At 38.6% G+C, this 26222-nt stretch overlaps 1 protein-coding gene across 4 annotated transcripts; it reads left to right on the top strand.

Moving 5' to 3' along the window:
• Positions 1-542: 542 nt before the first annotated feature.
• On the top strand, positions 543-26222 carry HNRNPR (heterogeneous nuclear ribonucleoprotein R). Of its 4 annotated transcripts, none has more exons than XM_068658120.1 (11): positions 543-702; positions 6772-6937; positions 9178-9296; positions 9728-9835; positions 10495-10608; positions 18336-18512; positions 20262-20397; positions 21471-21676; positions 22354-22503; positions 24650-24771; positions 24960-26222. In XM_068658120.1, exons 1-11 carry the CDS (start codon positions 628-630, stop codon positions 25570-25572), a joined length of 1986 nt encoding a protein of 661 aa, XP_068514221.1. In that variant the 5' UTR covers positions 543-627; the 3' UTR covers positions 25573-26222. The 4 variants fall into 4 exon arrangements, with proteins under 4 accessions (XP_068514221.1, XP_068514224.1, XP_068514220.1 ...); XM_068658119.1 differs by having other exon boundaries at positions 545-702; positions 6769-6937; XM_068658123.1 differs by lacking the exon at positions 6772-6937.

The following is a 26222-nucleotide window of genomic DNA, read 5'->3' as shown; positions in this document are numbered from 1 at the left end:
TCTCTTCCAACCTAGAGATTCTGTGTGATTCTGTGAGGCTGTGCCCACCAAGAGCCTGACCAAGCCAATTTGCGCAGTAAGCAAGCTCCATCTCATCGCAGGTTACTGAGCGGGGCCAGGCACCAGAACCACGCGTGCTGGGAGAACCGCCCCAGCCGCTGCCACCTCCTCCTCCTCCTCCTCCTCCTCCTCCTCCTCCTCCTCCTCCTCCTCCTCCTCCTCCTCCCCGCTCCCGCCCTTGGGGGCCTCCGCCGCCAACCTCACAGGAGCCCAGCCTCGGGCCCGCCCCGCTGCTCGGGCGGAGCCTGGCGGCCGCCGCCGCACGACAGGGGCAGGACAGCCCCGCGCCTTCCCCGCACTCCCTTTGTTCGGCGGCTGGCAGCGGCGCTGCCCCTTTAAATCCTCCCAGCTCCGGCCCTGCCGGCGCGCCGGGTTGAAGGCGCCGCGCGATTGGTCGCGGTGCCTCCCGCTCATTGGCCTCCGGCGGCGAGGCCTGGTCCCGCCTCCCGCTTTTTATAGGCGAGCCCGGCCGCCCGTCTCGAGCGGGAGGTTCTGAGTGGGTGAAGCAGCGGTCCCTGGAAACAGTTCCGGGAAACCCCGCGTGTTGCCGGGGTCGCGCCGCCGTCCATGAGGAGAAGGAGGAGCGCGCGCCATTTGCCGTCGCTGCTTGGGCCCGAGCTGCGCCGCGCAGGCCCCGCTCCGGTGAGTCCCCGGGGGGCCGCCTCGCGCGGGGGGGGCTCCGCGAAAAGGGGGCGAGGGCTCCCGGGGGGGGGGGTGGGGGAGGCCGGCAGCGGGGCGGGCGGGCTCCGGTTAGGCCCGGCGCTGGCGGAGGCGGGCCCGGGGCGCTCGCGCCGCGTAGGAGAGAGCGGGACGGGGGCGGCGCCGGGAGCGGCCCTGTCTGTGCGGCGGGCCCGGGGGAGGGAGGAGCGGGCGGGCCGCGCGCGGGCTGTGGCGCTGGGGGCGGGCCTGGCGGGGGGGGGGGGAGCGGCCCGGCCCGGCCCGGCCTGGGCCCTGCACGGGAGGCGCATCGCGGTGGCGGGGGGAGGCTGCCCCCGCTGCGCCCCTGCCGAGGTTGGCTGCGGCGCGTCCCCTGCGCGGGCAGGGCCCTTCCCGTCCCCTCCTGGCTGCCGAAGTTGTCAGGGTTGAGGCGCCCTGGCGGCCGGGATGCGGGAGGGAGGCTGAAGGAGGCCTTGACAGAAAACCCGTCGGTGCCGCAGCACGCTCCGGTTCTGGGGTAGCGGTTGTTGCGATACAGCGGGCTGTGGGGAATGAGAACTGCCCTGCACTCGGAGCTCTCGGGTGCACTCTTTAATACTCTCAGAGAGTGCCACTCAGCTAATGCCGTGAAGGAGAAATTCTCCAGAAGTGTGTTGCTAGGACGTTGTTTTTCTTATAACGATCTTTTAAGAGAGGTCTTTACCAAAACTGCAGAAGTTTCCCTTAGATATCTTGAAATATGTTGTTGTTATTTTCATTTTGTAAATGTGGCTCCAGTTACGGGGTCTTAACAACATGCTTACCTATCGATTTTTGAATTGGTTCATCATATGCACGAGCTGTGCTAGATGACTCTTTGAAAAAAGTTGCTTGGATTCTCTTGGCACCTTACACAGTGCTAGAGGATCCCAGCAGTAGTGATTCTCAGTTTTCTGTTGAAATACGATTGTTTTGGTATAATACTTGAGCCTCCTGCTAACACTGAACTTAGTAGTTTTGTCAGGAGAAGCAATGTTTCCTTCTTCCTTAGACAACGGTCTGAAAAATTCCTTGAGGATAAACTCGTGAGAACAACGCTCACTTTTGTTGAAATGTTACTTTGAACTGGAGTGCCATGAATGTTGTTCTGTACAGCCCAACCTACCAGATGAGCTATAAATGACCTACTCCAGTTAAAAACGAGGATGTGTGAGGCTTTATACTTTGGGTTAGCAACATGTTGTAGCTACTCATGCAGCTGTATTTTAATGGCACAGATGTGTGCATTGCTGTCCTCTGTGGTAAAGTTATCTCTTGACGGGGAGGTTGCTTATACTTGTGTAGATGAAGCATAGTTTCTGTCGGGGCTGTGCTAGTCTTTTGGTCAGCATCATGATGGAGGTTCTCCGTTTTTTTTTTTTTTCATTCCATAGTTTATGGATTGGGAAGGGCTGAAAACTCAGTGCTGGAGGGATGAGGGTGCTAACTACTCATTATTGTAGAGGTCGTCTGCCACTGAAATACTGGTCTGGAAACTGGCTAATATGTAAAAGTTTTTCAGGGGACGATAACTTCAAAACAAGTTTTCTCATAATTAATGCTGATAAACATATCATGATTAAGCTGTAAAAATGTACTTTCTGTGGTTGAATAAACTATGGTACGAAAGAAATGGCAATAGTGCTTTCATATAAAAGTTACTGGTATGCTCCCTTTTTATGAACAAGTGAGGTTTTAATAAGCTCCCAGTTCAGTATTTTTAGTGTGAGTTCTTACCTTCCACTTGCTTGTGTGCTTCTTCTCTTCCTGTTTTGGCAAGAATCTTCTTGAAGCATAAGACACCTTTATAGTGGCTATTACATTTTCCTGTGGTTCACTTAAACAAACAAAACTTTCAAAAAAAGTAATACCCCAATTCTATTTTTAATTTCTTATAGATTCTACAGATACTACAGGCTTACAAATTACGTATTCTATAGCAGAATAGTAACATAAGCAATTTGGAATTACTTTGGTGCAGTTTTATGCACGACTTAGTTATGCTTCCAGTGCACCTGAGCTAAACAAGTACAGTTCAGTTACTTCATGAAATCAGGAGTTACATAGCAGAAGGCTGAAAACAGTATTGATAATCACTGTGAAGTTGGTTATGGTAGTTTACAGTATCTTTCTTCTGCCAGAAGTTGCTATTTCTGCTCATTTAAGCTGTTACTAAACACTTTTGCAGTTAACTAGACTGCAGTTAATACTTAATTGGCTAGAGTTATACTTAGTCTGTGGGTGGCAACCTCTGTTGGAGGAGTGGTATGAAATACAGGAAATAGTAACCTCGTGGCTGTTCCAGTGATTGTTGTTCTCAGGCTAAGCTTCTGTTTTCAAGACACTGTATGCTGCCAGGCTCAGGTGTGTGTTGAGTTAGATTTTCTTTTCCAAATGGAAAAAATAAATATGAGCCATTTTATATTATTTATTTGTTTTAGGCATGAAAATAAGCTTGTTTCTGGCTAATTGAGAAACATCTGTAGTTTTTAACCTTCCGCTTGTCAATATGCTTAAAAGAAAAACAGTCTAGTCACTTGGTAGATTTGTCTTTTGAGATGCAGGATCCAGAAATTCCAAGTGAAAGTTAGTAGATGGCTTAAAAGTACCTCTGATATAATTGAGTGTTCATGGACTTCAGAAAAACATTGTTGACAATGATGTGTCAACAATTGTGTGAAGCTTAAAACAAGACAGCCTTCACAACACCCCCCACTTGCACATACAGTTCTTCAGCTCTGAGAAGGTGAAGCTAGGCATTGTTTCAGGTACCACTGGAACTCTCCTTGCATTTGTAAAGTTGCCCACAATATGTCTTTACTGCTGCTTATTTGGTAAGCCTGTTTTTGTGTATGCAGTTTTAAATTCATCCTTTTTTGCATGTTTTTAAAAATAAATGTATATCCCACACATACTAATACACATAATTCTTTGCTTATTATCAACACTTAAAATCTTTGCGATTCAACCAGTCTCCATCTTTTCTTTGAGTTATTTAATGTATATCAGAGTAAAGTATTTGTCACTTTTACCTGCATGTATGTGCTTTTCTGTGTGGCTTGGGTGGGCTGAGCCACGTGGATAACACTGCATATACAAACATAGATAATGCTCCTCTTTATTAAATATACTTTTAAAATTTTTTAGAGGAGAATAAAAAGTGTTAAAATCATTCTGTGTTTTCCTTACTAATTAAGTCAATTAAAAAAAACAACTTGATGGCTACATGTAGCTGATGCTCTCTAGCGGGAGAGTAAAGTGATCTTGAAAAAGATGACTACAGCTATGACTTTCACTCATGCATCTCTGAGGAACTCGGAGTTAGGATTTCAGTGGTGTAAGAGATGTAATTTTGTTTGTTGGTAATCATACAGGATGTGTGAAGTCCTCCTAACCTCAGATTTCTGGCCCAGCTTGTGAAGCCAGCAGGGAACTTCTTACTATAACTGTGAAAAATACATTTCTTCTGGATGCTGGTGGGACCCAAATATTCTGACAGCTATGTCACTTTAAAAACTTCCCAGAGAAAATTCCTTTAAGAAAGTCTTTTTAAGTTAAGTTTTTGGGACAGGAAATTGCTGAAATTTGAACAGCTAAACTGAACTTTAATGGCTGGTGAACACAGAATACGTTTGAATTTAGTTCTTCACAAGGATACTAGTTCTTAAGCAAAAAGTGAATTAACATGCCAAGATTTAATTTTTGTGTCTAAAAACCTAATTAGAAAATAATTTGATCACCTGTGGTGCTGTGTATTAATCTGATGCTTAGGCATTAGATACAGCTCCACACACTCTTCTGTGATGAAGGTAGATAATCTTTTCATGCCATTAGGCTGCAAATCTTGTATATCATGGGTATGAGTTATTGAACTGCAGATAAGGCTTTTCTACCTGACATGCTATCATTGTCAACCTTTTGTTCAGTTATAGGCAAGTACGAGAATGTGTTCAGCAGTGCTAAATTTATGGGAATGTGCCACTTGTAAACAATCTTGTTTGACAAAAAAGGCAAATTTTCAGGCAGCTTAAGTCACTTGTAATTGTTTTAAATACTTCTGTGTTAATGTCTTTGCTTAGCTTCACAATTCTTGTTTGTGTGTGTGTGTAACAGATTTTTATAAGGCAAATAGGAGGTGAAAACAGAAATCTGCGTGTGTATTTTTTGTATCATCTTCACTTTTGAGAAGAGGGATTTAGAATGACTGACCTGAAGCATTTTCAGTTTAACTAAACCCCTTTTGCCCTGTATGGTTTCGAATTTAAGTTACTACAGTGGCAGTCTATCAAGCGCAGGCATGGTTGATTTTTTTTCTTCTTTCCATGATTTTTGTATGCATACCTATAGAAACTTGTTTTTCAGTTAGTGCTTGGAGTGCTTAGTCAACACTTGTAATGATAGGTAAGCATTGCTGTAGTCCACAGGTAGCATTTTTTTATTTTGTAGTTAGGCTATATTCATGGTTGCTTTTAAGTAACTTTGTTTTGAAGCAAACTGAATTGGTTAGAAAGCAATTTCTCTGGGTCAAGAAACAGGATGCGTCTGTATATGCCATGTAGCTATAAAAGACTTTGTATCCGTTCTTTGCTAATCACATAAAGAAGTGACAACTGCTAAAGAAACAACATGAGGCTGTATTATCTCTTTTTAAAATTGCCCTTCAAGGCAAGACAGTCTTAGTAAAAATCATTACTTTTCTGTCTGAAGGAAAACTTTTTTTTCTTGCTTGAGCTTGTAAGTCATCATAGGATATCTTCCAAAAAGTTCACTAGTTCTCATCTAGAAGGGATGGGTATACGAAGGACTGTTGTAGGTGTGATTGTCTTTGGAGACTTTTTTTATTTTTCAGGATAGTAAATAGCTTAGGGCTTCAGAGTCTAACACCTTTTAACCCATACCCTGACAAAAAAACAAAAAAACAACAACAAAAAAAAAACAAACAACCAAAACTGTTCTTGAATCTTCTTATCTGTATTCCAGTACTTAATTGCATTGCTCTTGCCATGCTGCATATGTCTATCTGGTTATCATTTCACTGCTGATCATCTACTTCTTATCTTTCAAACCCTGAGGCTCATCTAATTTCTGAACTTAAATTGATCATCCTAATGTTCTCTGCTGGGTAGTTGACTTGTCTTTTGTCAGCCTTTTTATTTGAGAGTACTAAACATCCGCTGGCTGGCTAATTGAGAAATGGAAACTGTTTTTAATGAATTGGGCAAAGCCCACTGGAATTGTCTGAACATAGCTGTGCATTTTTCAGTGCACATATTTGCAATCAGTTTGTTAATTCTGAAAGCAAGTCTTTAAATGAAGATGCTGCGGTCATGGCTTCCTTTTAAACCAATAAGTTATATATTCTAAAAAAGTACTGTGATTTTTAGAGCTCTTATTTGAGTAAAACTGAAAGCATGGAAACAGCTCTGCAGCTTGAAATTTTAATGTGCTTGTTAGTGCAATTTTTCTCTTCCTACCTTTTCAGAGCTCTGACAGTGTTGTGAGAAAGTGTTTGGCTAGTCTTACGCAGTATGTTGGGTTTGAAGGAAGGCATGGCAACAAGCCAAGAAAGTGAAAATTAGCAAACAAGTATTGACATTTTTATACATTAAGCTACCCTGCAGGGTTATGTGTTCACTGAATTTTAAATGATTGTTTTAAAAGTAGAGGAATGGGAAATGAAAATAGAACTAGCTCTTCTGATTCTTCTCTGAAGGATGTTATCGTATCCCAGTGCATTCTAGCTGCTATGGTAAACAGTTAACTTGCTGACAATCTGAAGTGTAGACATTGTTATGTACATGAAGTACATTTAAAAAAAAAAAGTAAATTCTTCCATGTACATTTTCTGCAGTATTAAGGGTTGTACTTTATTTTGCAACTTAGATCAGCTGCATCCAAAAAGTACTAAATAAAACTTGATAGAGGTCATTTGCAGCATGTATACAAATTAGTTTAGATAAATCATGCATTGTCCTACAAACTAGTTTTTTTTTTTCCTGGCTTATTGTAATATAGCTCCTGAATTTTTTCCAGCAGCATAATAAAATGGCTAATCAGGTGAATGGTAATGCGGTACAGTTAAAAGAAGAGGAAGAACCAATGGATACTTCCAGTGTAACTCACACAGAACACTACAAGACACTGATAGAGGCAGGCCTCCCACAGAAGGTGGCAGAGAGACTTGATGAAATATTTCAGACAGGTATAATATGCATTTCTTGTTTCTGACTGGTTATGAAAGTGAGGGCATACCATTTTCAAATTTTTACAGATTAAGGTTTAAAAATACATTGGTTTTGATCTGTGTAGCTCTGAATGTTTTGCTACTTTGACTTCCCTAAAGGCAAATTGGGTTTTACATTGACTAAGTATTTGACACATCCTTAGCGTTGTATGTGTTATCTTAGTTGCTTTAGGGCACAGAACACTAGTTTCTTAGTTATCTAATAAAGATGTATGTTTGAACATACTAAACTGTACGTTTTTTCTTCAATCCAAATCATCATTTTGCTTTTACTTTTCTACTGTCAACTCCTCACAGTGGTTCTTAAACACTCAAAGGCTGGATAGGTGACCTAGTGAGGGAAGCAACTAGCTTGTCTTGCCTGGGACTACATTTGAATTGAGTCTGCCTGTGGATTTTGTGTTCTCTCTTGTTCTGAGTGGACATTTTAATCCATGCTGGTTACTACATTGAAAAGTTCAGATTGATACTAACTTTTTTTTTTTAACAAAATCAAGGACTAAGCTATCTAGCAAATGGAGTAATGCTTTGCTGGTAGCAAGTGGTCTCTGCAACTGCTATAGAGAAGGTTTCTTTATATGCAATGTTTTTTTTTTTCTATTTTATTTTTGTAGCATCCTGTCCACCCTTATTATTTTGTCCTTTAGACAGAAACTTCCTTCTCCTCTTTAGAGTGTGTTCTGTGAACAGATGTACAAGAAGCAATAGAACTGCTTTATGAGCTTATCTTGAATGCCTTGGTGGCAATATGATAGTTTTTCTTGAAAAGAGTCAAAATTCCACTGATTAAATGAAGGCAGTTCAAAACCAATATCTTACCATCATCAGTATGACATTCTGGATCATGTGGATGATGTCTTTTGGAAGTCATTCACAGTGAGCTTTCATCAAGACTTTACCAGCTTTTAGATATGCACTTTCTAACTATGGGTCATGATGATGAGCACTTGATGGTTTGAGAGAAGGTGTAAATGCCTGGGCAGAGGAACTTGTGGGGCTCTAATATGTATGTTAGGTTGTGTTGTGAGGAGTTCTCAAGGGAGTTTAAAAGCTTTTCAGCCCAGAACCTGACTACCTAGTATAATTCCATTGCATGAGTGACCTGAAAACACATATTCATATTTCCTTAAATGCACTGAAGATACTTGTATTGTGCAGGGGTTTGTCAGTGAACAAAACTACTTCTGACACTAGAGCTAAATTTGGGGTTGAAGTTTGAGATTTTTAATCTGCTGAGGTTTTACCTGAAAGATACAGGTGCCTTCCAATATGCAGGATCACTTCTGAAATGTAGTCCTTGGGCTTGGCACTACTTTGCATTTTTGAAATCAAGTAGTAACTAAATAATTGTGTGTTCTGGAGATCAAGCTGTTGCAAAGTGTGTGGAGTTCTTGGTATTTTTTGCTGTGTGTGGTTTTAAAAGTGCAAATGTTAATATCTATAGTTCTCACACTCCACAGCTTATGCAAGTGCATTGTAAAAGGGAAAAAATAACCTGTAAAGATCCTTTAACAGAAAAAGTGCTTCAGAACTGGTCCAATGTTCCTTGGGGGAGTCTGTACCTGTAAAATTAATGCTAGCTGTTTCGGGTACACAGCAGGGCTCAAAATAATACCTTTTTTTTAATTCTGGCTCTTAAGCTGCTTAGAGCAACAAAATGAGTATTAAAAAATATAATTTTTTAGACACAGGAAGTCTACTGATTTGTTTTTTTAACGTTGGGAGGAAAGAGTGAATAAATTATTCTACTAATATTTTGTAGTGCTTCGTGTTTAACCTTCAGTTAGGTAGCTCACTTTTTACGTGCTGTAGGATACATGTAATGTTCATGTCAGCTTACTGTAGAACAGCTCTATTCAAGAGAATGAAGTGTGAAACTTAAAATAAATGCCAAACAAACAAAACCCAAATCATTAGAAGTGACACAGAGTTTACTGTTGGATTTTCAAACATTAGAAAGCTGTTACACATGGGATGTAATCTTGCACTTCAATTAATGCTTAGGTATATACATTTTAATTTAACTTTTTTCATTGTTGTACTCATATTCTTTCATATGCTTGTGTAGGTATATGTAATTATATTAAATGTATAACTGTTATGGAACGTAACTTTTTGACTTTAAAAGCAGACTGCATAGTTCTTAGTTTGTATGAAGTTTAATAGAAATCTGTAACTTCTTTATCTTTAACTTTTAGGGTTGGTAGCTTATGTCGATCTTGATGAAAGAGCAATTGATGCTCTTAGGGAATTTAATGAAGAAGGAGCCCTCTCTGTATTACAGCAGTTTAAAGAAAGTGACCTGTCGCATGTACAGGTAAGGTGAGAGCTCCAAGAATGTGAGCACATAAGTATAAATAGTGTTCTGGCACTACTGGCAGGAGGAGAGTTAAAACTTAGAAATTCTTTGTTCCTGTATTCTAATGTTTCAAACCCAAATCACAGGCCTGTGTAAAAAAAAAAAAAAAAAAAAAAAAGCCCTAAATGTGTGGATATTTGAGTGCAAAACAAAAGCTGATAGATAATAAAAATGAGTGCTATTGAGAAAATGAGGTTAAAATACTACTTGAAATTCCAGTCTTACAAACTTGTTCAATTAATTGTTTTATTTTTCTAGAGGATTCTTTTGATACGTTGTTTACTGCATTGGCTTGATATAGTGACTTCACAGTATGGAGTGTAAGATTCGGTGCATTTCCAGGGCTTTTCATACCCACGATTTAATGATTTTGTAAATTGTATCTACAGAACAAAAGTGCATTTTTATGTGGAGTTATGAAGACCTACAGGCAAAGAGAGAAACAAGGCAGCAAAGTACAGGAATCAACAAAGGGACCAGATGAAGCAAAGATCAAGGTAACATTTAGAAAATACTGATTTATTTTGTACTACGTGTACATAGGCTGATGTAATTTTAATGTACTTAAGAAGCATTAATACTTCTTGGAGAAGTATATTCATACTTTGCTTCAAGGAATGTATGAAAGAAAGACTGAAAAGAGTACTTGTTTGAAATGCAGATCTACCTGATTACACAATTACCAAAACGCATGAACTTGATATCTGAGAATTCTTACTTGTCTTTTTACTTTAAAGCTTTTGCAAGCTCAAAGCTACTACGAGACTAGTTGGACATCTCAACAAGCTAGTGTCTTAATACACTAACACTGAGACTCAGTTTCTCTATTGTGCAAAACCTAAATACAAAGTGGGTGAGAAGAATTGCCTGGTGTTCTGAAGTTCTTGTGGTACTACATATGTTCTAGTAGAGTGAAATGGGAAAAGGAAAACAAGTTGTTTCTGGTGACCTCAGTATGAAATTTTGTTTGTGGTGGTTGTTTTTTAACCCTTCCCACATAACACTTTTTGGTAGGCTCTGTATGTCCGTATCTATGTTGTGGTATATATCAAGTGTGGCAAGAAGCAAATAAGGAAATGTTTCTTATGATATCTCATTATTTATACTTTCAACCCACTACCCTCCTTCATACAACTAATGTGACAATTTTTTTCAGGCTTTGCTAGAGAGGACTGGTTACACTTTGGATGTAACTACAGGACAGAGGAAATATGGGGGCCCTCCTCCAGATACTGTATATTCTGGTGTTCAGCCTGGTATTGGAACAGAGGTTAGTATATACAGACTAACCTGATTATTTTGTATGTTTATGCAAAGTAATATATTAGATATACTGGAAAATAAAAGAAATCATAAAGGAAAGTTTTAAGCATTGTAGAAGAAAGCTTACTTCTGTGTTTGTGTGTCTTGATCAGTCTTAGGCCTTGGTATTCTGCAGGAAAGAAGAGTAATAGGTTGAGAGGAAGAAGCAGGTGGAATATACAGGGGAAAGCCATGTCCAATTTATTAAAATATAAAATAACTGATGAAATTGTTGGACTTCACTATACAAATTAAAGATTATGGTTCATGGCTTAAAATGTAACTAACATAGGTATTAGCTGAATGTATAGGCAAAAGCATGACTGAAAAGTGTTTGACTGTTTACAACTTAAATAGAATTTGAGTGTCAGTAACAAAGATTTTCATGCAATGTACTAAAAGCAGAAAGGACTTTGGAGTATCTTTATTCAATACCTTTACTTTTTTTTTATTCAATACAACTACCTATTTTGAAGAGAAGAACTTAGCTTAGTATTTGTTTATTTGCTTTCACTTCAATCTATACAAAAGCATACTTAATAATTTCATGGTATGATAGTGAAACTACCACACTAAGAGTTCAAGTAGCTTGTTTCTTCTTGTAAATTTTTACAGTTTTATATTCATAAAGGTTGCTTAGAAGTCCATTTAACCAACTTAGGGTGATTACATTATGATATTTCTTTCATGTTATTTAATTGCAGTGTCTAATGATTGAAAATACTTGATTGGAAACTTGAGTATTTTGTCCTATTGGTGGTGGTTAGTCTCTTTAGGAAGTCACAAGAAAGTTGAAAAGTTGGCTGTGTTTAATTGTATTAGGGATATATTTTACTACTTGTAAGTTTCTTGAAGCTTGCTAGAAAGGTTAACTTGAGGAAACTCTGGTAAGGTAATGTAAATGCTTCTACAGTGAATCAGCATGAGAGCCTGTAGCAAAGCCCAGCCAACCAGTTACAAGTATCATGCCTTGACCAAACTAATGCTGGCATTTTGAAGGGTTTTAAGACTGATTACTGCTCAGCTTGACTTGTTCAGATGCTGAACACCTTGCATTAATGAAGCATCCAGCAATTTAATTTAGTCTTTTGCTGTTGCTGTTGGGCTATGAGGGTCCGTAATCAAGATTTTAAATGTGATCTTCTGATTTGGTAGACAAACCACTTTTGTTTTTAACAAAAATGACTATATTATTATAGCATTTCTTTCCAGAACAAAGTGTGGGGTGGGGTGTGTGTGCGCGTATATATATTTTTACTCTTAAATTTTGCCTATATAGGAGTATAAAAGCCTCTCTTCTAATACTGTGGGTAAAAATATGCAAAGATACCACATGTATTCTGTAGGACTGTGTTTTTTTTGTGTTGGAAACTTATTTTAAACAAAATGAATAAAATTCTCATAGCTTTTTGCCTGCTCAGATATGTCAATTCCAAAGAGTTGTCACTGATGATGATGATGGCAAACCTCTTTTTAAGTATACCCAAGTATTGCTACTGATAACCAAGAAAATACTTACTAAGTAACCTTTTTTTCCAACAGATGTATCAAGTCTTTTTTACTGTAAATATTTATGCATTGAATAATTTGTGTGTTTTTTTAAAGTGGAATTCTTTACATGGTAACTAATTTTGACTCTTTCATGGTGTATTTGAATATAGTGCAGTAAAATCGAGGTATTGATAAGTAACTGGATGTTGGGCACGTCAAACATTCACACTTACAGATTGTCACAGTGAATTGCTGAAGGGATTATGTGGGTGAGCCTGATCAGTGTATTCAAGTGGGTGGGCTTTAAGAGCAGCTGGATCTTTTGGGGATGAGATTGTGCAACAGAGACAAAGTAGTTAAGGTGTGGAAGCTTGGGGAAGAAAATAATAAATAATGTAACTTAATAAAAAAAAATCTATTTAAAGACTTGCTGTTTCAATGTAAAACGTTTTGCTTAAAGTGAACTCAGTAAATGTTGGTACTTCGACATTTATGGAGGCATTTATTTGAGAATTCAGGCAGTTACATGAATGTTTCCTTCTCTGCTTATACTGGCTTTGTCATGTGCATCTGAAAATATTGATAATTATCAATATTTGATATCAATTGCTTATCAATATTATGCTGCTTTGTTTCTGCTTTAAAACTTGTAAGATCTTTTTCTCTGCTTTTTCTTCTGATAGACAAGATGTTCAGAAGGATTTTAAATATTTTTTTTAATATATAAAGGATGCAATCTAGTCACTACACAAATCCAGAAATTCAGGGTCATGAATGAATCTGCATCTTGCTAACAGGCTACAGGCAGACTTTAGTTTGGTTACACAAGTGCATGAGCTGTGCATTTCATTGAAATGGCTTGTGTTGGAAGGGACCTTAGAGATCACCTAATTCCAACCCCCGCCATGGGCAGGGATGCCACCCAGTAGATCAGATTGGCAAGGGGCCACTCCAGCCTGGTCTTGAACACCTCCAGGGATGGGGCATCCACAGCTTCTCTGGGCAACCTTTTCCAGTATCTCACCATCCTCTGAGTAAAGAGTTTCCTCCTAATCTCTAATCCAAATCTCCCCTCTTAGTTTAAAACCATTCCCCCTGTCCTATCTGAGCAAAAAGTCACTCTCCATGTTTATTATAAGCCCCCCTGAATTACTAAAAAGCTGCAATGAGGTCCCCCTGGAGCCTTCTCTTCCTTATGCTGAACATTCCCAGCTTTCTTAGCCTTTCTTTGTAGGAGAGGTGCTCCAGCCCCTTGACCATCTTCATAGCCCTCCTCTGGACCAGATCCATATCCTTCTTGTGCTGGGGTCCCCACACCTGGACACAGTACTTCCAAGGGTGATCTCACAGGGGCAGAACAGAGGTGAATGATTACCTCCCTGCTGGCCGCTCCTCTTCTGATGCTGCTCAGGATTTAGTTGTCCTTCTGGAATGCCAGTGTGCACTGCTGGCTTATGTCAAGCTCATGTCTAGCAGACTCCCCAAGCCCTTCTCTGCAGGGCAAGGCTTTGGTCACTTGCAGGCTGTTTTGTAGTTCATTCTAAACTCTTGACCATGCTCTTTTCACTAACCATTGATACAGGAGTTGTTGTGGAGCCATCAGATTAGGTTTAAGAAAATGGTTAAATTCTTCATTGTTTTTCAGTGCATAGATTATTTTTGCATCCTTGTAAATTCTGAAACTTGTTTACCATCAAGAAGATGCTTTAGTGTCACAGGAAGGATGGTTTCTAAAGGCAAAACTGCATATTCTGAGAAGTAAAAAAAAAAAAAAAGTTATTTGAAGGGATGAAGAAATAGAATGGATCCTTAAATGGGAAGGTAGTAACTGATGACTGTACATTAGGGTTGTCTTAAGCCTGCCTTCTCCATGCTAGTTGTAGTTTATCATTTCACTGATGTGTATATACAAGTGATGCTGAAAAAAATATTTTCCAGTATTTTTAGGGTAGTTTTGTATAAATAACCAGAATTTTAAGTTATCTTATTGGGAACTCTTAAGTGGCTAAAAGCCAGATGCTCAGCAAAATAGGAGGATGCCTACGTAGTAGTAATTTCAGTAACTTTTGAGGTTAAGTGCAGACAAGAAAAGTAAATGTTATAAATATTTATTTTCCAATGCAGCAAAAGCTTGTAAGTAGGAGCTTATTAAGAGTATGAGGAACAAAAGGAATTTTAGTCATTTGTCCATTACTTCAAGATGATGCTTTCATGCAAATGAGACAAGCATTCAGTGTTTTCATTGCTTAATGTTGGGTGGTAAAACAAACGTTTCTGTTGTCTAATATGGGGGTAGTATCTAATTAGATTGAGTTGCATATTTTAACCTGTTAAGCAAATACGTTTTCTCTGGTGATTTTCAGTGTACTGATGGATGATCTTTTAGCTGTCTGTTAAACTCAGGAAAACTGAAAAGTCTTTGTAATCTTTTATAAAAGACAGCATTTAAAAACAAACAACAACAAAAAACAAAACCACAACAATAAAAATCTGTGCATACTGCCTGTCCAGACTAATGTTACACCTAAAAAAAAATGAAATAAGGAAGCGACTGGTGACTTCATCTCCATCCTTCAGCTGTTGGTATAAATGAATGTACTATCTTAAGGCATGATTAGAAGAACAGGAGACTTCACTGTTCACTGATAACTGTAAAATACCAGCTCTCTACTCCACTGTGATAGCCATAAGAAGAAAGTACCCTGTTCTTCCCTCCCACCCCTGAAATTAGTGCAGTACTTCTAGCAGGAGTAATTGACTTGAGTCTATACCGATTGCTGCACTGATTTTAGTTTTACTGACAGATATCCAGGTGAAGTAAGCCTTACTCCTAACTTCAGACTTCTATTTCAGTGTTTTTCAATGATATTAAATAAAAATTCAAAAATATTGCAAGTAGATTTTTTTCTTCATAATATACTAAGACAATTGCATATAAGCTGTTTCATAAACACATCCTTATATAGGAGTAGCTACATATCCTTTTCAGAGCTGAAATTTATTGGATAAATATGATGGACACAATCTTTGAATGTCTTTAAAAAAAAATGTAAAATTACTTCTAGCTTTCTGAAGGTAAATTGGTATTCCATGTGCTATGCTGTGGATGCATGGTCAATATTTGTATAATGCTAGGGAAGGGTTGTGAGGCTATCTTGTAGTCTGCAAAATGTTGCCTTAGTGGGGATGTAGGAGCCATTAAAACTCCTTTTGTCTGTAATAAATTGAATGGGAAGAATCAGGTAACATAGTAACTTTCTAATGTAAGAACCAATGGTAAAATAACTCCAGCAGGAGTTGAACTAGAAAAAACTTCTATAGGATGTGTTATGCAAATGGAATGTTGCTCTTCTGGAAAAACTGTTGGGGCTCAAAGGCCCTTGCACCACCCTAAATTTTGTTTACTTCAGTATATTTTTAATGATGATTGTAGATATGGATGGGTTGAAGCAGTCATGCAGCCTACATTAATTTGCACTTAAATTTGCCATTTGGAAATGATTTACTGCAAAGCACATGAAGAGCACTGTTAAAGGGTGATGAAGCTTTGAAGAAGCTCCTTGGACACCTCCAGAGCTGGAATATCCACACTGTTCAAGTGCTTCACTATTCTCAGAGTAAAGAGTTTCTTTTTGATATCTAAACTAAGCCTGCTCTCTTAGTTTAAAGCCATTACCCATGTCCTGTCACCACACCCCCTGACAAAGAGTCCCGCTCCAGCTTTCCTGTAGCCCCCTTTAGGCACTGGAAGGTTGCTGTGAGGTCAGCCTGTCCTCACATGAGAGGTGGTACAGCCCCTTGATCACCTTTGTGGCCTCCTCTGGGCTCCTAACAGGTCCATGTCCTTCTTGTGCTGGGTGCCCCAGAGCTGAACACAGGCTCCAGGTGGGATCTCACAAGAGCAGTGAAAGGGGAGTCACCCCACTTGCCATGCTGGTCATGCTGCTTTTGATGCAGCCCTGAACAGTTGTCTTTCTGGGCTGCAAACACACATCAACAATTTATGTTGAGCTTCTCATCAACCAGCATTCATGGGTTCTTCTCGTCAGGGCTGCTCTCAACCCATTCTTCACCCAGCCTGTATTTGTGCTTGACGTTGCCCAATGGTCAGTGATCTTGGAAGCATGGAAACAATGCAGTTGCATCCTGCTTACACAAGATCTCCTATTTTGTTTCAACAGTAATGCTGCTTTCTGAAGCTTTTCTGTTGCAGTCTTGTAGAACTGAAAAATGAAATAAGGCATGATACTTATATTCTTTAGTATTTCAGAATCTCTTTCCAAGCTTGTTGACCAATTTTTAACTTTTTAAAGTAACCTTTTTTGTTTCTTCTCACACTTGAAAGATGTTCACCTGGTGTATGTCTGATTTTAGTTTGTTAATGCATTAAAGTTTACAGGCTCAAGGCAAATTCATTTAAATTCCTGTCATTATTTCCATAGAGACATCTAGTTACTCAGATACAGATGTGAAGTTATTCCAGAATATAGGTCAAGTATGAATGTAAGAGAAGGAAATCATTAATTCTGTTGATCATCTTAGCTACTGGAGAGTATTACCTGAACTGTTGTAGCAATCTTGTTGAATTGATGCTGGTTTCAAGTTTTTGGAGGTAATAAGAGACTGAGTCAAAGAAACTAGAAGGAAAGGGGGATAGAGAAGCTTTCAGTGTGGTAGATTGGACAGCTCAACTGATAGTTTCACAGTCTTAATAGCAAGTTGGAGGTCCTGTTTTGTGCCATTTTTAAAGACATGAAAGAGATACTATAATGGAAGCACACGTTTTGGAGTGAAATGCTCTAGGTAATGCCAATGGAAACATCTATTGCAGGGATTTCTGAATTTTTCTGAAAAGGAGGCCTATTGAATCTGGATTTAAGCTTGTGATCAGTATAATAAATCTGTTCTCTTTCCTCAGTAGCAAATTAACCATAGCCAGTTGGCATTTATATTGAAGTGGGGAGCCTAAGCTATGTTAAAGGAATGTTCTGGTAACTGAATTGCACAATAGCTGTGTAATGTAAAGAAACATGTGAATGGGATCATGGGATCCCATGAAACATGGGATCTAGCTTTCCTTTGGAAGAAAATCATGCCTTCTGCTTTTCTTGAATCAGTCACTGCCTTCTCCTTGTGGGGTTTGTCCATATCAATGCTTTTCTGGCTATTCTTAGTTTCTTCAGTTTTGAAATTGTCTGCTAAGCCTTCAGTACAGATGTTACTGGATGAGACTATGGCAAGGCTTTACCTAGATGGATGAGGTTAACTTCTATGAGATGTTTTTTTAATATGAAAGTTGAAGGCCCAACTAATGCTTAGGTGATGCAATTAAAACCAAGACGTGCAAAAATGGACAACTTTGTTTACCAACACAAGGCACACTTTAATGTCCAGTGTTCTAAAATGTCTTTAGAACCTTTTTCGAGAGTACATTTGAGAAGAAGCAATGTTACATGTTTATTAAGTCAGCTTGGATAGAAATTAGTGTAGTGCCATGCTTGGGATGCACCGTAATTGGTACACTAGTGATTAAAACAATCAAATGAGAAAATATCTGTAAATATTGGAATTAGAAAAAAAAATCTTTTTAGTTATATCTCAGCTGAACAGACTAAAATATTTAACAAACTTTTGCCAAGTTTAATAGTCATCACTCTATGAGGAACAAAAATGAGAATTCTCAACTTTTTCTTAGACAAGTATAGCATTCAGCTAGTGTAAGCTGAAACAAGTTGAAATAAGACTACAGTGTATATTAAAATTGAAATTGTGCATTGGGGTAATTTATTAAGATCTTTTTTTCAATCTCTAACTTCTTAATCAAGATTGGACTAGGGAATGGTATGAAAATATTTCAAGAGCAAGGAAAACTTGGCCTGGAGACACCTGGACAAGACACCTGACTGTAAGGTCTTTAGTTGCCAGAATTATGACAGGGTGAGAACTGTTTTTGTCACTGGTAGAGATGTACAGCCTTTTATATACAAATTACAAAGCACATTTCCATATGCAAAATCTAGTCCTAACGCTGTGACTTCAGAAGACTTTAGTAGGAGATACAATAACGTTGTCCCTAGTGAAGGCTACAGCATTTCTGCTGTGATGATTTCTGCTGCAACCTACTTACTTTCCTTCCCAGGAACTTTGAAGTACTAAAAATAAATCTGGATTTCTGCAAAAGCTTTGTGTCCTTTTCCTTCTTAGGTTTTTGTTGGTAAGATTCCTCGAGACTTGTATGAAGATGAATTGGTACCACTCTTTGAGAAAGCTGGTCCAATTTGGGATCTGCGCCTCATGATGGATCCTCTTTCTGGTCAAAACAGAGGTTATGCTTTTATTACCTTTTGTAGCAAAGATGCAGCTCAGGAAGCAGTCAAACTGGTGAGTAACTTATTTCAGACTGGATGAGATAATGTAAACTGTAAGCAAGTTGGGAATCTGTTAGATAGTGAGGTGTTTGTAAAGCATTCATTGATGGACTCATAATATTTCTTTCCTAAATTGTCTCCTGGCTTGATTTAGAGTATCAAACTATAGTCCTAAAACTAGATTTGTATGTAGTCTACTGGTTTTGAAATGGATTACTCCTGAATTTGTGTTTGAACATGGTGGATATGAGTTATTGACACTGAAGAAAGAAAAAAGGTGTTCTGAAACTTAACTCTTAGGTTGAAGCTGCTCAGAGTTGTTGCTCTAAATTTCTACTGATTGGGGGAGATGAAGGGGAAGATCCTGAAGTGACAGGAGATGTATCAAGTGATGCACCAGTGATGAAAAACTGGCCTCCATTTTCCAGTACACCAATTAAGTGAATTTGTGAATATATTCCTTGTATCTGGAGTCCCTTCACCCATGCATCTTCTACCTTAACATTGTCTGGTAATGGGGTCAGACTTGTATTTAGATGAAATATTTTCCACAGGTTACTGGAAGAAAGGAAAATGGGGTGTAATAAACTTTGTAAGAAAACTAAGCCTTGATAGGAAGAGCAGAATTCTTTTAATACTGAAAATAAACGTGAAATTTTGAAGTTTAGCTTCTCTGCATCAGGGGTTCTGCTGCTTCTGATGTGTAGGTATCAATGGGAGTGGAGTTGATTCTAGGTAAAATGGCTTTATAAAATACACGTTGAAAAACAGATTCAGATAAAGTTCATGGCAGTTGAACACAAAGTTTTGTAGTGATATGAATCACTGTTGTATCTGAAGCAAAATCTGAAGGGAAAAAAAAAATATCTTTGAAGTGATCATTTGATAGCCTGTAGTACCTTAACATTGTTCTAGTTCTTGAATATGAAGGTTTTTGAGGATATTGTACTACTAGCTGTATGCCAAAGTCACATGTAGGGTAAAAATGGCTGAAAAATTTGCAGAAGTATATGAGATTTTTCAGAAGCTGGCTAGCGATCAGCGTTCTGTCTCACTAGGTCCTGTCTGAAAAATCCTACCCAAGATAAAGATTGCTTGAATTCTTAATTTCTTTTAAATGTTGAACTTTCCTGCCTTTAAACATATATCAGGATTGTTGTTCAGAGTAATACAACTGTGGGTACAAGTGTGATGAACAAGTGGAATAACCTGGTTTTCAAGGGAAGCTTCTGAAATAAAACTTCAGAAGTTAAATTTATAGAGGCCTAGCACTTACGGGGCCCGAAAAATCTCTGCTGTAAGCGTGGGAAGGGGGGGGGATGGCACAGTGATTAAGAGTGTCTTGAAGCAAATGTGCGTAATGTTTAAGAAAGCAATTGAAGTGAAAGAACTCATGATACCTGTAACTCTACGCATTTTTTTTTTTAGTAACAGCAGCAATGACTGATGTTGACTCCAAGCACAGGAAACAGTCACCATTCATTGTCTAGGAATAGCTTTTAAGTCTGAGATAAACAGTAGGTGAATTAATTTACCCCATGCAGCTTGTACGTTGCACATTGTTCTTGTACATCAATTTCTTAAGTGAACATTGAAACAACAAAAGTTTCTAAGACTGCAATACTTGATTGAATGTGAATTCAATATGCTATGTATAAAGATAGCAGATACTGAAACAGCTGATTTTATGGTTTGGGGGATCGGGATCTTTTCATCCACTTTGTATCAGGTAGTGCAAGTGAATGGCTGCTTCTTTTCTCAGTGTGACAACTATGAAATTCGTCCTGGGAAGCACCTTGGAGTATGCATCTCTGTGGCAAACAACAGATTATTTGTTGGGTCAATTCCAAAGAACAAGACTAAGGAAAACATATTGGAAGAGTTTAGTAAAGTCACAGGTAAAGGACTTCATAATAAGTTGGTCACACTGATCCTGAAATACCATTGAACCTTTCTCTTGCATCTCTATTACATGACTTACTCAGGTATCATTTAATCTAATCCTAAATTACTTTCCAAGTTTATATCTGGTAGAAAAATTTATGTATCACGTGTACTTTGTGGTGGAGTGTAAAGGGACTAATGTCTGTTTTACTGCTCTTTTAATGATATAAGACTACAATTTGGGATGGTAACAGCATAAATGAACTCTGAAAGATGGTGGTGGAAGTCCTAAATCTGTCATCCATTCTAGGTTAGTGTTGAAGACTCTGCATTTGTAACTGGATCTACAGTAGGTTCTACTTTCACGGCTGAGAAGTTTCTGGAGAGCCTCAAACATTGTTCCTCCAAATGTTGAAGAATGATAGAGGAGGGAATACAAAAGTGTTTGAGAGAATGCTACTGTAGAAATAACAGATTAATTTCTGTCCCAGTTCTTCTGCAGCAAGTAGGAAGAAAACAATCTAGTTTATCACAAGAAGGATGCTTCTGCTTTGAGAGGTTGAAATCTTGATCTTCTGCTATTGCCCTGTAGGAGAGTTTTAACCTACTGCTTCTTTTTTAGGTTTACTATTTTTAAGTACTGCAGGGAAGTGGTGAAAACAGAAGGTGAATATTCATTTTGCTATCTCCTCTTGTTTTGGAGAGAGATGGAAGAATTTTTTTCCATCTTGCCCTTGAGACATGGGAGATGCCACATGTTACTGCTTTTCACAAGTGTAAAAATGGTAAAACAAAACATAGAAAATTGACAATGTTTGAACTGTTCATGTTGATGTTTTTTGGGACATAGTTTTGAGGTAAGTTTGTTCTGGAGAATTTCATTTAGTAGGCAACCTGTTTCTTGGTAAATTGGATGGATATGTATTTTTCTCCTCCCTGTTTCTCGTGCCCCTGCCCCATCTCTTTCAGGTGTTAAGTTCAGAGGATGTGTGCTACAAAAAAAAGTGAATGCATTAGAGAGTAGACTCTAGATTACTTGTTTTTCTTCTTGCCTTTTAAAGCTCAATACTAAAGACATGTTTTTCAGAGGGTTTGGTGGATGTAATCTTGTATCATCAACCTGATGATAAAAAGAAGAATCGAGGATTCTGCTTCTTGGAATATGAAGATCACAAGTCAGCAGCACAAGCTCGACGTCGCCTGATGAGTGGGAAAGTAAAAGTCTGGGGAAATGTTGTGACAGTGGAGTGGGCTGATCCAGTAGAGGAACCTGATCCAGAAGTCATGGCAAAGGTATGTAAAACCTGGACTTGAATTCTCTTCTGTTTTGGGAGAAATTATTTTTATGCTGCAGTGGAGTTGGTCCAGCTGAGCAGTGCTAGTTTTGGGGAACAGAAAGAAGTTAGAGGACACTTTCATAGTAAGCCATCAAAACTGGTATGGTCACTGTAAATCACTTGCCTGTGTAACACATTAGGAACATGCTGTTCTGTTCATGTTTTAAATTAATAGTGTACATGGTTATTCTACATTCTGCTTATGCTGATGTCTACTAGGTGGATATCTTTTAAGACTATTTTTCGGAGCGATGTGAAGCTGAAGTGCAGCATTGTGCTCTTTTTTCCCTAAGATTTGCTAATAATTCTTCACTACTCTTGAGGTCTATTACTAAAATTTTACTGGGACTTGTAGCATCCCAGAAGCAGGAAGTCATGGTTGGATATTCTTGATATCCTTCTGGTCATGGAGGGGAAGTGTGGAAGGAGAGAAGTTGTAGGATTTTTATACAGGTAAATGCATAAAACTATTGTTTTGTTTTTTTTTTTTTGGAAATGGGTACAGAATTTACTGTTGGGTTGGACAAAAATCCTTAACGCATAGAATAAGGAATAACATCTTATTGGTTAATGTTAGTTTACTTTCATGTTTGGCTTTTAAACATTATAGCTTTTGTTTTCCCTATGCACTAGGTGAAAGTTTTATTTGTAAGAAACTTGGCCACTACTGTGACGGAAGAAATTCTTGAGAAATCCTTTTCTGAATTTGGGAAGCTGGAAAGAGTAAAGAAATTAAAGGACTATGCTTTTGTTCATTTTGAGGACAGAGGTGCAGCAGTGAAGGTAGGTTGGTTATTCTTCCCTAAATAAATTAGATATCAGCAGTTTATGTACTGATGCTTTCAGAAATTTAATTAACAAATATCTTAAGATGTTTTGTAGAGCCCATGTAATAGGGTTTCCATTGTGAGAATTTTAACACTAATAATTTTGTTCCTATGATTTCACTAGCTAGGAGGATGTGAAACTTGCCAAAACTGTAGCACGTTTACAAGTAGACTGGAAAAGAGGTATAGACCAGTGCAGAAGATTAGACTAGAGAAGAGGAAAAAAAAGATCAACCTAGACAGTTTTTCTGAGGAAACACTGACAGAAGGTATCAGTTGTCTCTCAAAGACCCCTGTTTAAAGGCTGTGCGTAGCTCTTGGGATGACAAATACTTTGAAATACCCTGCAAGTTCTGTGCAGTATCTTGCAAAAGGGAGAAGAATGGTACTTGCAACCCTGATGTAGACTATTTTAAAAGAAGGGGAGGGAGGGGGCAAAAAGCCACCAACAAACTCCGCATGCTCCCTAGAAGGTTTATTTTAAATAACTTTTTAAACATTAGAGGTGATTAATGTAAGTTTTGAAGGTGTCTGTCTTTGACCTTCTAAACTGGTCTTAGATACATTAGTCTATACTGATTACACTTCATTGGCTTGAATTCTATAGAAGTTACTCCTTTTAATTTTGAAAGAAATAGGACATGGAGGCAACAGGGTAGTGGAGGAAGTGTTTTACACCTTGGAGTCTGAATGGTATGGTGTATATTGTGTCTGTGGTTGCATAGTTCAAAGGATCTTTCCTTGCTCAACTTTATTAAGCATCTGGTAACCATTTAATTGCTTACAAATTTCCTGCCTACCAAAATAGGATTTAGGATACACTGACTTTGGATTTAGAATCAATGTCACTCATTTAATGATATAGAAGTCAGTTTGGATAGTCTTAGACCATGTCAAAGAAAAGGTAAGGAAGCCTGATTCTATGACAGGAGGGGTAAGTTGGTGACACCTACTGACATGTTTTAATATAGTATGTCTTTATGCAACCTCCAGCTTGATCCCACTAGGTCTTACTTCTGAATGTTCTTTTCTTACATTTGAGCGTCTAGAAACTTCTTGTGGCACATGAGAAGATAGACCAAATGAAGTAGAGTTGAGCATCTATGAAATAAGCTAGAATACTATTACATCTGCCCTGTCATGCTCCAGTTTATGGCCACTAAATTATTTTGTGAATTTTGTGGGTCATTTTTGTGTATGGGTGTGCCATCTGTTTTTTAATGAAAGAATTACGATATAGAATGCATGGAATTGGCTCACTGAAAGTACAGTAGGCACTGGAATCATAGCTCCTTTCAAGTAAATAAACCACTATCTTTAATGTTTTTGAGGATGTTTGAAGTCTTTGTTAATGCATGTATTAGTACCCAGAAATATTAAATGCGAGGTATGTAACTCCAGGCAAAGAACAGGAAGGCATATGCCTAATTGCACTTTGTATATGTATATTAAGTTCTTCTTGTACATACAAGTAAGAATTGCAAATTGTGTGTTGCCCATTACTTTTTCTTGAGGATTGTTGCCTCACTTGAGATAAACAGTTCTCAGTGTTGCTTTTTTTTTCCCCCTTAAGTTTGTCCTCAAATCTCTTAATTGTTCAGTCAGCTGAGTGTCAAAATAATTGATGTCCCCAGAGACACTCATGCAGCACATTCAACTAGCTAGGAAGACCACATACAAACAACATATTCCTGTGCATGTGCACGTTCTACCTGTCTTGCAAGTACACTGAATACTCGTGTCAGTGTTTGTAGTGAGAACTTTTCTCAGCATTTCTCTGAATTATTTTTAGGGAATCTAGGAACATAAAAATCAGACAACACTATCACTTCTTAAATATGATGTTCCATATGGCTTGAGATTCCTTTACCTTATGGTACAAGGAAAATATTCTTTAAAGAAATGCTGCCTCAGAATATATGGTGAGCAAAGAGGGACTTAAACAGAGTTCTTCCATGTTATGCTTTCAAGGAGCACAGAGAATGAAGTACAGAACATAGTTCAGTCTGCAACAGCCCAACCAACTGGTTTCTTTCAGAAAGTTTTAGTTTCCTTTGGAATGGAAATAAGTCTTTGATATTTTTCTTCTAATTTTTATATAGGCTATGAATGAAATGAATGGAAAAGAAATAGAAGGGGAAGAAATTGAAATAGTGTTAGCAAAGCCACCGGATAAGAAAAGGAAAGAACGTCAGGCTGCCAGGCAGGCCTCCAGAAGTACTGCGTGAGTGTTCATTCTTGCAATACTGTAATAACTGCAGAGTGAAATTCTGCTGTGAAATACAAGTTAGTTCAGAAGAAACTGAATCATTTTTTTCCATGTTGTGTATTGTTTATTAACAAGGGAAAACATGTACTTTATTTTGGGAGATTTTTCAAGATAAATTAATGCACTTTTTTTTTTCTTAATAGGTATGAAGACTATTATTACTACCCTCCACCTCGCATGCCACCTCCTATTAGAGGCAGAGGCCGTGGAGGGAGAGGTGGATATGGCTATCCCCCAGATTACTATGGCTATGAAGATTATTATGATGATTATTATGGTTATGACTATCATGACTACCGTGGTGGCTATGAAGATCCCTATTACGGCTATGATGATGGCTATGCTATAAGAGGAAGAGGAGGAGGAGGAAGGGGTGGGAGAGGTGCCCCTCCACCACCTAGGGGGCGGGGAGCACCACCACCAAGAGGTAGAGCTGGCTATTCACAGAGGGGGGCACCCATGGGACCACCAAGAGGAGCCAGGGGTGGGAGAGGGGGTCCTGCACAGCAGCAGAGAGGACGTGGTGCTCGTGGAGCCAGGGGCAACCGTGGGGGCAACGTAGGAGGCAAGAGAAAGGCAGATGGGTACAACCAGCCTGATTCCAAGCGCCGTCAGACCAACAACCAGCAGAACTGGGGTTCCCAACCCATCGCTCAACAGCCGCTCCAGCAAGGTGGTGACTATGCCGGTAACTATGGTTACAATAATGACAACCAGGAATTTTATCAGGATACTTATGGGCAGCAGTGGAAGTAGACAAGTGAGGAGGGATTGAGAATTTTGGAAACATAGAATTGGCTATAGCTCTACATCCTTCAAAACAAAATTGGCTTAACGTTTCATCCTTCAGTAGCGATTGGCTGCCATTTGTATTGGGCTGAAGAATCACTCTTGTGTATATACTCGAGTCTCTTAGTTTTCTTTTTTCATAAATGCACTTGGACATTATTGGGCTTGCAGAATTCCTGAACTCCATAAGGGGTTTCAATGCTTTTATCATTTTAGGCTTCATTTTAGCAGTTTAAAAGCAGGAATGGCACACTGTTCAATCATGATTTTGCAGAACCTCTGGTTTTGGTCAGTTTTTTTGGATTTGGGATAGACTACATAGGAGTATGCTGTACATAAAAGTAAAAGCTAGTGCTTTGTCTTAGTAGTTTTAAGAAATTACAACAAATTAAGTTTTCTTGTATTGAAAATAACATGATTGTATGTTTTGCATTCCTAGAAGTAGGTTAACTGTGTTTTTAAATTGTTATAACTTCACACCTTTTTGAAAATCTGCCCTACAAAATTTGTTTGGCTTAAAACGTCAAAGCCGTGGCAATTTGTTCCTTGATGTGATTGTATTTCCAATTTCTTGTTCATGTAAGATTTCAATAAAACTCAAAAATCTATTCAAAACA

The sequence above is a fragment of the Anas acuta genome, chromosome 21, assembly GCF_963932015.1.
Source record: "Anas acuta chromosome 21, bAnaAcu1.1, whole genome shotgun sequence".
Lineage (NCBI taxonomy): Eukaryota > Metazoa > Chordata > Aves > Anseriformes > Anatidae > Anas > Anas acuta.
The sequence above is the reverse complement of the archived record's forward strand: the minus strand, read 5'-3'. Positions and strand labels throughout refer to the sequence as shown.